Here is a 12940-nt window from a genome sequence, read left to right as displayed (position 1 = left end):
AGTTCTTGAACCACACGGAACCCCCACTCCCAACCCCTCGCAAACTGGGAACAAAATTCCTGCTGAGAAAGGAAGTTGAAGGACTGCAATCCCTAGCCTTGACAGCCAAAGAAGCCCGGGAGCCGAGATCTGTCCCCTGGCCCCGTTCTAAGTTGGGATAACTAAATCTCTGGTACAGCATCTGCTTTTTGTTTTTACAAATTGAACTGCTTTTGGGTGGCTGGTGGGGAAAAGTAATCAAGTTGCTTCTCTCCACTTTGATCAAACTGCATACATAATGTTTATCTTTTTGAGTATTTCTTATTCGAGTGAGGGGTGGAATCTGGCAAGCCGGATCCAGGTAGGGACCCTAGGCTAGGCTGCCGGAGACATTCTAAAGTTAGAGTAGCGAAATGACTTGCGCAGACAGTTTAGGAGCAGATTTGAGACTCAAACCTGGGTCTCTTGACTCCTGGCCACAGAGAAGTCCACGATCCCCCAGCTCCGGTCCTCACAGGAGCAGCCCCAAAACCAAGGTGACAGGGACAACCCTGATCCTCTCTGCTTCGGGACTTTAGTGCTACAGCTCGCGCTGCCGTTGGCGACAGCTCAGCTATCCAGGGGACTGTGGGAGCTCCCCCGGGATTTGGAAAAGCTCCAGCGCGGGCCCTTCGAGCATAGGGAAGTTTCTCCGGGCTTCCTGAGGCTGGGAAATGAAGGGGGTCGCCCGGGGCGGAGAACAGAACCCAGGCGTAGGTGTAGAGACCGAAGCTCAGCTCTTGGAAACCCCTCTGCGGCGCTGCGCGGGCTGGAGCAGTGGCCGTCCCACCCCTGGCTTGTCGGCCCCGCCCCCTGCAGCCTGTTCCCGGGGCAGCCCGGGCAGCGCGCAGTCAGTCGATCCCTTCCGCCCGGCGTGCAGCGCCCGAGCTGCCAGTGCAGTCGGCCGCTGGGCTAGGCAGCGGGTTTTCAGTCGTGCGCGGCAGCATGGCCAGGCCGGTGCAGCTGGCGCCGGGCTCGCTGGCGCTAGTTCTGTGCCGGCTTGAGGCGCAGGAGGAAGCGGGGACTGCGGAGGAGCCGGGTGGGCGCGCGGTGTTCCGTGCCTTCCGCCGAGCCAACGCGCGCTGCTTTTGGAACGCGAGGCTGGCGCGCGCCGCCTCGCGGCTGGCCTTCCTGGGCTGGCTACGGCGCGGAGTGTTGCTGGTGCATGCACCCCCCTCCAGCCTGCAGGTGCTGCGCGATGCCTGGCGTCGCCGAGCGCTGCGCCCACCTCGCGGCTTCCACATCAGGGCGGTGGGTGAGTGCAGGGCCCCGAAAGAAGCGGCGTCCCGCGCAAGCTGCAGGGACCGGTATGCGATCCCCTGCCACAGGGATGAGACACAACCCAGAGAGAACAGGAGTTAGGGGGTGAGGGAGCCAGTCGTGTGACTGGAGGAGGGCTGGCTTGCTGAAACACTCTGGAGACCGTTCCTCCTGTTAGGACACTGAAGCGTCAGACCCCAGGGTATGCCTAGCTCCAGGATGCCTCCTTTCCGCAACTATTTAAAAGTTCCTACATAGGTTCCTGGAGGAAGGAACTTTCTACTTAGAAAAGTGATGCTATGGGCCGCCAGAGCTGCAATCAGAGGGCAGGGGCTCCCGTCTACGCTTCATAGGAGAGCTTAGGGAAGAAGGATCTGTCGAATCTGGCTTCTCTCCCCCTTCCCCCGCCCTCTCTCTTCTAACTAAACTACTGACTTGGAGTGTCCTGCTGTACTGCATGGTGTGGTCGTTTGGGTTCAGGGTCTAGCAGGTTTTGGGTTCTTAACTGCTGGGGAAAAGAAAGAGGTGGTGCTCTGGACACAATCCCTCCCATTAACCGAATAGACAAGCTTCCACATCCCCATTCTTTGTTAGAAAACAGACGGCAGCATTTTGCCTGTATAAAATAGCTTCTCATTTGAGAAACCAAGACTGCACCAGTGAGTGGTCACTGATACTGGCCACTAAACTAAGGTAACAATGCCGCAACCAATCATATAGCCTAGTATTTATGTGGGTTGTATTTATATGGGCTTGTGAGGTCCATTTGATGGAATGTTGTTGACAAACCACCAGTTGTTCCAGCCCTGAGTTTTGATTCCAAGGAACCCCTCTATCTTAGTCCATAAATCTTCTTCCTCCTTCCATCTAAGGAGGAGGAGCAGTAAATAAACAATTGTTTCAGTCCCCCAGGGCAAAAGAACAGGGGGGCAGGAGGCACCTGATGCTGGGTGTCATCTCTCCAAGGATAGCTGAAGCAGCTACAGGCCAGTGCAGCTAATTTTTGTTTGTATTTTAAAATTATTTGTTTGTTTATTTTTGCTGTACTGGGATTAACCCAGGGGCCCTTTACCATTGAGCTTTTTATTTTTTATTTTGAGACACAGTCTTGCTAAGTTGCCCAGGCTGGCCTTGAACTTGTGGTCCTTCTGCCTCAGCCTCCCAAGTAGCTAAGATTACAGGTGTGCACCACCATGCCTGATCAGTGCAGCTAAACCTTGGCTTCTCATCTATATTCTGTCTGCCTCCTCCCCACTCCCACTTTTTTTCCTTAAAAGTAGCAACTACAACAAAAAGCACTCATTGCAAAACTATATATGCACATTTTATCTTCTTTTACATGAAGGAGTGAGTGAAGAAAATAGTTTTCTGGCTCTGAGAGCAGTGAGCCAAGTAGCCAAGCCAAAATCCTCACAGGGAAGGGGTCTTTCAGACAGGCTGGATGAAAAACTCTTTTCAGTTCTGTGTCCTGGGTTTTTCTGGTTTTAATTAGTGGTTACATTCTCTGGTTCTCCCACCCCCCACCCCCCTTTCAAAGGGTAAGCATAGAGTCTATTGCATCGAGGGAGTAGGATGCAGTGGGGATCTAGACCTGGGAGTGAAATAAGAGAGGGCTTATGCTAAGTCAGAGGCAGCCATGATGCCACTATCTGGGCCCACCAAGCATTGCTGAATACTGATATAGAGACAGAAAATTTCCTTCCTATCATAATGGACATTATTGAAATCCCTGTAACAAAAGACAGATGTTGGTACACACCTGTAATCCTGGCTACTCTGGAGACTGAGGAAGGAGAATTGCTAGTTCAAGGACAGCCTCAGTAATTTAGCAAGACCCTGTCTTAAAAGGGTGGGGGGGGGGGCGCAGTGCTGGAGATATACATCAGTGGTAAAGCACCCCTGGATTCAATCCCCAGTACAAAAACAAACAAACAAAGTAACAAGAGAAAAGCATAACAGATTTATTTAATCAAAGTTTTGCATGACTTGGAAGCCTTCAAAAATGATCCAAAAGAGGGGCTGGGGTTGTGGCCCAGCAGTAGAGCGCTTGGCTAGCTAGCACATGTGAGGCCCTGGGTTCTATCCTCAGCACCACATAAAAATAAAGATATTGTGTCCAACTACAACTAAAAAATAAATATTAAAAAAATTTATTTAAAAAATGATCCAAAAGATCCAGGGAGGGCTGTGGCTGTGGCTCAGTAGTAGAGCGCTTGCCTAGCATGTGTGAGGCACTGGGTTCAATTCTCAGCACCACATAAAAATAAATCAATAAAATAAAGGTATTGTGTCCAATACAAGTATGAATAAATAAATAAATAAAGGTATTGTATCCATCTACAACTATGAGTATTTAAAAAGAATAGGCCAGAGAACCAGGTAGGTCTTAAAAAGAGAGAGAGAGAGAGATCCAGGGAGAACTGCTTATTGTAATGCTCAGATCGAACGAAGAAGGGACAGCCACATAGGAATGAGACTGGGCAAAAAGCTATGACCTGATGGTGATGGACGGATGGGGGAATCCCAGCAAGGCCCGTTTGTTCAGATACCCTTGGCTTCTCTGTGCAGCATTCCTTCCTCATATATGTAGGTAAGGACCCCTCTGGAATGAGAGTCTTATGATCTACTATCAGACAAAATAGGTCAGAAAATTTCATTATGGCCAGATCTTAAAACACAGTAAGGTAGGGGAAGGTTAGAGGAATATTTCTAGGTTTTATATTTGTCTTTGGAAGAAAGAGGTCTAATCTCTGTGACCCACCTTGAAGAAAAGGAATCCTTAGGTCTGCTTTGGAAAAAGTAGAACTGGAGGAGGAAAGACTTTGCCTCTGAGGCCATCCTCTATTCAGAGTCCTCAGCATGCCAAAGCACCAATTGTTCTTCTGACACTGTTATGTGGGTTAGTCCTCTGTGTCGACGGTGTCCCCATCCTGCGCCCATTAGGTAGTACCGCCTGTCACACAACTCAGGATGCAGTGGACTCCATTCTGTATTTTTCTCCTGGGTCATCATACCTGACCTGCATCCCTGGACAGGAATAATTTCAAGGTTTTTAATTATGTCCTTACAGGAATTTGGACATTCAGCTGGAATTTGGACAAAACCATTCATGAGTGTGTGACACCCTTGGGTTTAGTGCCCCAAAAACAAAAGGGGGAAAAAAAATCCATGAGAAAATTTTGAGGAGCAAAATTGGAGAAGAATCTTATTTGATGCCAAGTGATGGATGCACCAGGGGTGTTTGTGGGTGCTCTTGTTTTGAATAGTGTTGTTAATTACTATCCAATTTGGGATCCTGGGATCAGATCAATGGAGAAGAGTTGTCAGGGCAGCTTTCAGGCCACCATTAGAGTCCCAGAGGGTAGTGAAGACAGAAGAAGCATCTTTCCCCCAACGGAAAAATTTCCAGTCTGCTTGCTTTATGGGCTTCCAAAGCCAAAATGGGCTTCCAAGAAGGTGAGAGAAGAGCTGCTGTGGACACAGGTTCTCACTCTTGTTACTTTGTGGGAAAGAGCAAAATGCTAGAAAAGGACACGAAGAACCAATGTGGTCTCTTTGCTGTCCAATTTTTTTTTTTCTTTTAAGGCTCATATAGTCCTGCATTAAACCATCTGGGCACATGGAGTATTGCTATTGGTCACTGCTACAGAAGATAGAGGAAGAGGCAGGCCAGTTTTATAAACCCAGCAGTCATATGGCTCCAAGGAGCCTGCTGGCTGTGCAGACAGGAGTGAGTGACCCAAGTCCCCAGGTGCAGACCTAAGCATAAGTCCTGCATTTATGCGTTCTCCAAACTTTGTGCCTTTTCTTTCCCTCTTCATTTTCTGTACATCATCTTTCCTCTAGTGAGAAAATCGATGCCAGGAAGAATATTTTTTTAAAAGAGGGACAGTTGGATCTTTAGTTTGATGACAGGGAGCTCATTCTTCTTTTGTGTGCTAGTCCCCAAGGGTTTTGTGTTTTGTTTTTCATTAGCAAATGGCATTAACAAATGAAAGGGTGTGTTCTGGAAACTGCCAAGAGACAGCTGTTTACCCAGCAGCTGTGTGTGCAGGGAGTGGAGTGGTGAGAGGGGACACCTGCCTTTGTTTGGGAGATTCTGTTGCTACTGAGACCATACCTACTGTGGTGGAAGGCCACTTGGCCAAATAAGTTTGTTACATTCTGAAAATTAGAGCAGAGGTGTCACCACCCTTTCACACTCAGCAGGGCCTGTCATCTTTTCTCATTGGGTAAAAATGCCCCAAATGTCCACAGCTCTTTTATTTATAACACTGGCTTTATGAATTCATTCATGTGCCAAGTACTATTCTAGATGTCTCTGTGGTGTTTGTTTTGTGGTACTGGGGATTAAACCCAGGGCTTCAGGGTGCATGTGAGGCAAGCTGTCATCGTCTACTACTGAGCTACATCCCGCTCTGTTTATTTTGTTTCGAGATTGGTTCTCCCTAAGTTGCCCAGTTTGGCCTTGAACTTTCAGTCCTCCTGCCTCAGACTCTTGGGATTACAGGCTTGCATCATCACACCTGGGTTATATTTTAATGTATCTTTCAGACTTACCTGTGCTCAAAGATAAGGTGGAGTCAGTCTGTTTCTTCCATTCAATTAGAGAGGGTACAGCTGGGCTGGAGCTGTGGCTCAGGCTCAATGGTAGAGCGCTTGTCTCACACTGTGAGGCCCTGGGTTCGATCCTCAGCACCACCTAAAAATAAATAAATAAAATAAAGGTATTGTGTCCATCTACAACAACAACCACAAAAGAGGGTCTAGTCGAGTGGGAGGCCATGTTCCAGAAGCTGACTGGTGCACATAGTCTTCTCCATCCCACCGTGATTGATACACATGGACCCTGAAGTTTCTGCTTTGGGCAAAAGTTCCCTGGTGTGTGTTTGGTGGGTAGTGCTGGTCAGGCAGGACAGCCTGGCCAGGGGGAAGTGATGGGAGGACCTTTCCACTTTTCATGTACTTCCTACCTGTTCCTCCAGACACCTCTGAGTACAGCCTTCCAGTCATAGAGATATCAAGGTGGAACTGTGAGTGCTTGTGCTGGAGTGGTAGTACTCTTGCCTGGCATGGGTTTGATCCCCAATATTACAAAAAAAAAAAAAAAATTAAAGTTTTAAGTACGATAGCAGTATAGAGACCATTACTAATTAATGTTACATGTCAATGGTTCATTCCAGGATCTATCTTGGTTTGGGAGAGGAGGAACAGTTCAGTGAAACTTGGTGCCTGATGGCAAATCTCTGATACCTTTTAACTCTCCTGTGACCTGAGGAATGGTGTGGGAGGAGAGAAAAGGAGTGAAATGACTCTAGCTCTGCCTTTTTTCTGAAGTCCTACTTGAATAGCAGTAGGGCCTCTTGTAGGGGTTAGCTAATGGAGTTTGTAGGTGAAATTTTTATTTAGTGAACTGCATAATTTTTTTCAATGCTTTTTGTAACTTTTTTTTTTTCAGACAGTTCTCAATATTTTCCTAAACTGGCCTTGAATTTGCCATCTTCCTACCTTTGTCTCCTGAGTAGTTGGGTTTCAATGTAGCATAGCATCCTGCATGAAATGCACAGACGTTAAATGTACTTTTTTCTATGTGTGGTGAACCCAGGGGCACACTACCACTGAGCTCTATCGCAAGTCCTTTTTAATTTTTATTTTGAGACAGGGTCTTGCTAAGTTTCTGAGGCTGGCCTTGAATTTGCCATCCTCCTGCCTCAGCCTCTGGAGTAGCTGGGATTATAGGAATGCGCTACTGCATGTGGCATTCTGATTTTTTTAAACCATAAATAAGTTTCACCTGTTCAAGAATGTCACATAAATGGCCTTAAGTAGTATGAACTCTTTTGTAAGAGGATTCTTTCTCTTGAATCTTGAAATTCTTCCCTGTTTTTAGTTTGTTCCTTATTGTCACTGAGTAGTATTCTATTGTATGAGTATATTGTATATCATAGATTATTCATTTTCCCTTATGTAGACACCTGGATGTTTCTAGTTTATGGCTATTATGAATAAAGCATCTGTGAATATTTGCATAGAAATTTTTTAATGCTTTTACTTCTTTTAGATAAAATACCTAGCAGAGAAATTTCTAACTCATAGTTTACATTTAGTTTTATGATTGGACAGTTTTATACTCCTAACAAATGTGTGACAATACTAATTCTCTACACTTTGCCAACATTTAATATTGTCTTTTAGCTCCTCTGCTGATATTCAGAAATGTGTTTGTTTATTTTTTGAGTACTGAGCATTGAACCCAGGGTGTTACATATACTAGATAGGTATTCTATCACTGAGCCTCATCCCTAGCCCTTCTTTTTATTTTATTTACATGTACTCACTAAGTTGCTTAGGGTGTCCTTAAACTTTTTTTTTAATAATTGTTTTAGTTGTAGATGGACACAATAACTTTATCTTACTTATTTTTATGTGATGCTGGGGATTGAACCCTTGCCTCACACAAGCGAGACAAGCTATTTACCACTGAGCCACCACCCCAGCCTTGTCCTTAAACTTTCTTTCGATTTTCCTGCCTCTGCCTCCCAAGTAGCTAGGATCATAACCATGAGTCAACATGTTTGCCAAAACTATCATTTCTAAAATGAAGGCAGTCTTGGGAAAACCAGGATAGATAAATCATCTAATTTCAAACTGATCTGTAGTATAAAAATATAGAAATAAAAATAAAGTGAGGGAAAGGATAGAGACCAACTAGAATGGTTGGTCTCTAGTCTTAGTTTATCATTTTCTATTACTAATAACACAATGGCCACATGTGGTAAAAACCTTCTTGCTGGCAGAGTTCCAAGACGACATAGAGCATAGTAGGTGAAAGGCAGGAGAGAGTATGTATTTTGGTCTCTTTCCTCACAAGGTCATCAGTATTCGATAATGGGTTTCCACTCTAATGACCTTTTCTAATCCTAATTACCCTCCAAATGCTCTATCTCTAAACACCATAGTTAGATTATCTAAGTTTCTACCCTCTTAATATCTCAGAATGGAGATTAAACTCTTTTTTTATTTTTTAAATATTTATTTTTTTTAATTGTAGTTGGACACAATAACCCTATTTATTTATATGGTGCTGAGGATCGAACCCAGGGCCTTGCACATGTAAGGTGAGTGCTCTACCACTGAGCCATAACCCCAGCCCCAGAGATTAAACTCCTTTTAAAAAATATTTATTTTTTGGTTATATGTGGACACAATATCTTTATTTTATTTTCCTGTGGTGCTGAGGATTGAACCCAGTGCCTCAGGCATGCTAGGCTAGCACTCTACCACTGAGCCACAACCCCCAGCCCCAGGGATTAAATTCTTTTGAAGGGGACAAATGATATTCAATCCTATATCATAGTATTATTTCCTTTTTTTTTTTTAAAGAGAGAGAGAGAGAGGGAGAGAGAGAATTTTTTATTTATTTTTTAGTTTTCGGCGGACACAACATCTTTGTTTGTATGTGGTACTGAGGATCGAACCCGGGCCGCACGCATGCCAGGCGAGCGCGCTACCACTTGAGCCACGTTCCCAGTCCAGTATTATTTCCTTTTAAGTTCAAATCTAGTATCCTAGTATTTCTTTTTAAGTTGAACCTAGCCTCATAGTCAACCTAATTTGGGTTTTACTGTCTTTACTATAGTACATGTGAACATTGTCTATCTCTTCATTTATTTGAGTGTTCTTAATTTCTGTTAGCCGTGTTTTGTAATTCTTTTGTTAAATGTATATTCCTGAGAACTTTATTTTTCAAATGCTACTCTAATTTTTTAATTTTTTTAAGTATTGGGGATTGAACCCAGGACCCTGGGTGTGCTAAGCAAGTGCCCTGCCGCTGAACTGCATTCCCAACCCTCAAAATTTTATTTTGAGACAGAGTCTTACTAAGTTGTCCAGACTGGCCTTGAACTTACAATCCTCCTGCTTCAACCTTTCAAGTGCTTGGGATTACAAGGCATGGGCCACTGTGCCCAGCATAAATATAATTTTTAAAATAAACTTTTAATTTTGGAATGAGTTTCGATTTACAGAAAACTTGTAAAGATAGTACAGAATTCTTCTATGCCCATCAACCAGTTTCCCATAATTTTTCCCACATTTTTAGAAAATTAGAGTGTGTTACTCAGCTTTCTATCACTGTGACAAAATACCTGAGAGTAGCAACTTAAAAGGAGACTATCTAATTTTTTTTCTTTTGTTTTGTACTGGGGACTGAACCCAGGAATGTTTTACCATTGAGCTACATCATGAATTTCTTTTTATTTTTTATTTTGAGACAGGGTCTCATTAAATTGCTGAGCTTCTCACTAAGTTGCCTAGGGTGGTCTCAAACTTGTGATTCTCCTGCCACAACCTCTGGAGTTGCTGGGATTATAGGTGAGCAGCAGCACTGGCTAAAGGAGAATCTCTTTGGGCCTGTGGTGAGGCAGAACATCATGGTGGGGAGTGTATGGTGTAACAAAAGTCAAGAGCTCACGACAGCCAGGAAGCAAAAAGAGGGAGCTCACTTTTTTTTTTTTTTTAATGTGGTGCTGGGGATTGAACCCTGCCTCATGCATGCTAGACAAGTGCTCTACCACTGAGCCACAACCCTGGCCCAGGGCTCACTTTTAAAACCAAGTCCCTCCCCCAAGCCCATTTAGCCAGGAATCTATTAATAAATGAATCCATTCATGAAGTCAAAGCCTCATGATCCAATCGCTTTAAAAGACTCCACCTCTGATCTTTGCTAAAATGGTGACCAACCTTTAAAACATTTAGATCCAAACCATAACATTTAAGATATAATTCACATAACATAAAATTATTCATTTCATGGTTTTTTTGTTCTGTTTTGTTTTGTTTTGGTGCTGGGGTGCTAGAAATTGAACCCAGTCCTTATGTATGCTAAACATTTATTCTGAGCCAGGCACAGTGGCACATGCCTGTAATATCAGTGACTCGGGATGCTGAGACTGCAGAATCATAAGTTCAAGGCTAGCCTGGGCAATTTAGTGACACCTTGCCTGAAAATAAAAAATAAAGGCTGGGGATGTAGCTCAGTGGTAAAGCCACACTGGGTTCAATTCCCAATGCTGGGAAAAAAAGAAAAGGAAAGAAAAAAAAGACCAAAACAACAAAAAACATAACAAAACAAAAAAAACTTTTATTTTTATGCTGAGTAATCCATTGTATCTGGACATACCACATTTTGCTTATACATTCTTCAATAGATGGTCACTTGGGTTAGGTTGTTTCTGCTTTTCAGACACTATGAAGGATGTTGCTATGAATATTTGTATATAAGTCTATGTGTAGACCTATGGTTTTATTCTTGGCTGGATATTATTTAATTTTTTTTTTTTTTTTTTTTTTGTGGTGCTGGGGATTGAACCCAGGGCCTTGTGCACGTGAGGCAAGCACTCTACCAACTGAGCTCTATCCCCAGCCCTTATTTGATTGTTTTAAAATAATTTCTGTTTCTATGATGAGATTTCCAATTTGTTTACTACAAGCATATTTCCCCTTCAATATAGTTATAACATCTACCTCAAAATTCTTATAATTCCAGCATCTGGATCATCTCAGGTCATCTCATTGGTTGCATCTGATCTCGAACACGAGTCACATTTTCCTGTGTCTGAGTGGTCTAGTAACTCTGGATTATATCTCTGATATTATGATATGTTGTAGAGAGTCTGGATTATTAGATTCCTCTGTGGAGATGTTGATTTTGTTTGTTTATTTTATCAGGCAGTTAACTTGGTTAGACTTAAAACTCTGAATTCTATCTCCCTTGAAGGGAAATGACAGCTAAAATCTCTGTCCAGTTCTTTTAGCTTAAGGTGGGCTGCTTGGGCCCTGTTCATGGTTCAGCCACAAAGTAAGGCAGAGTTTGTATGCAGAATTTGACATCCCACCTCTATGGCTTTATCCTTATCCCTCTGTACCTTTTCACTTATAACTGCTCCAAATACTGCCCTTAATTTTATTTATTTATTTATTTTTAAGTGTTTTGCAGTACTGGGGATTGAACCCAGGACTCACACATGCTAGGCAAGGGCTCTACCCCAGAACTACATCCCCAGCCCTTTCTAAAACTTTAAAATTTTGGAACAGGATTCTGCTAAGTTTCCTAGCTTGGCCTTGAATTTGTGATTCTCCTTTCTCTGCCTCTCAAATATCTAGGATTACAGGCGTGTGCTATCATGCCCCCACTGTCCTTAGATTCTTTTTTTTTTTGAATTTTTTAAATATTTATTTCTTAGTTTTCGGCGGACACAACATCTTTGTATGTGGTGCTGAGGATCGAACCCAGGCCGCACGCATGCCAGGCGAGCGCGCTACCGCTTGAGCCACATCCCCAGCCCTCCTTAGATTCTTAAAGTCAGTAAGACTCTGAGTTTCTACCAAAATTTAGCTTCTTTCCTGACTGCTACTGGCAACTTCCTCCAGGTGAAGAACTACGAAAAAATGTGAAGCTGAGTTGGGGATATAGCTCAGTTGGTAGAGTGCTTGCCTCAGTGCACAAGGCCTTGGGATCAATCCTCAGCACCACACACACACGCACACACACAAAAAATGAAACTTACCTACCAGTACTCCCTTCCAAAACGGGTCTCTCCCTTCCCATTGCCTCTGATTTCCAGTGGTTTGGGTTGTTTCCAGGACCTTCAATAGGTAATGTGTTTACCATTTGGTCCAAAGATTACAGTGATATTTACAAAAGGGTTGATCTAATAGAATTTAGCCCACTACTGAAAACAAAATCCCATAAATGATTTGATTGATTGAATGAGGTACTGGGACAAGTGTTCTTCTACTGAGTTACACCCCCAACCCTTCTTATTGTTTTTTTGAGACAGGGTCTCGATAAATTGGTCTCGAACTCATACTTCTCCTGCCTCAGCCTCCTCAGTTAACTGGAATTCAAAGCATGCACCGCTGCTCCTGGCCCATGAGTGAATGTTTTTAGTTCCTGTCTTCTCCCCTTTTAAAATGACATTCTGGGGGCTAGGGACATAGCTCAGTTGGTAGAGTATTTGCCTCGCACGCACAAGGACCTGGGTTGAATCCCCAGCACCACAAAAAATAAAATGCCATTCTGTTGGTGAGAAATGTCGAGCCATAGAGAAACTAATGGCCATGACAAGATTGTTTGGACAATCACTAGAAACAAATGCCTCTGTTTTACCTTGTCCTCCTTCTAGACACATCTTGGCATCTCTCGAGTCATTAGGGGCCTGATTATCCCTTCTTTCTGTTAGGTGGTAAGGGTACGAGGTGGCTGGTGCTGCTTGAGTTTCTTGACTCCCTCTCCACTTTGGTCCTCCCAGGTTCCCACAAAGGCTCTGGTATTTCTTGCCAGTCGGTGCTGGCACTCACGCTCCTCAGGAGGTTGTCAGATTCCCACCGGGCCTTTAGGCCCTCTAAGGCCTGGGAAATGGCAGAAACAGCTGCTCTGAGCATACCCCTGCCATCATCTCCCCCCTCCTTCCCACCCAGGCTCTTCAGCCATGTTTTTCTAGTTTTGTTCTGCCAGATGCTGCCTTTAACCCTCTTCTCCTCAGGGAAGCTGAAGGGCTACAGCAGGATGTCTTGTGGTCATGCTGCTGTTCCCAAGATGGATGATTTGTATGTAGCATCTGGGTGGTGAGCAATTGCTCACATTTTGATTTAGCAGCTG

General features: G+C 43.9%; 1 protein-coding gene across 1 annotated transcript in view; it reads left to right on the top strand.

Annotated features, from left to right (window-relative positions):
* The first annotated feature begins 963 nt into the window (after positions 1 to 963).
* The window catches only part of Stox1 (storkhead box 1), a 52972-nt gene continuing 40995 nt past the window's right edge, over positions 964 to 12940 (top strand). The window contains exon 1 of the mRNA XM_027931373.2: positions 964 to 1273. Within this exon, the coding sequence (XP_027787174.2) occupies positions 964 to 1273 (310 nt within the window). The remainder of the gene's footprint in view (positions 1274 to 12940) is intronic.

Source organism: Marmota flaviventris, chromosome 4, assembly GCF_047511675.1.
Source record: "Marmota flaviventris isolate mMarFla1 chromosome 4, mMarFla1.hap1, whole genome shotgun sequence".
Classification (NCBI taxonomy): Eukaryota; Metazoa; Chordata; class Mammalia; order Rodentia; family Sciuridae; genus Marmota; species Marmota flaviventris.
The sequence above is the reverse complement of the archived record's forward strand: the minus strand, read 5'-3'. Positions and strand labels throughout refer to the sequence as shown.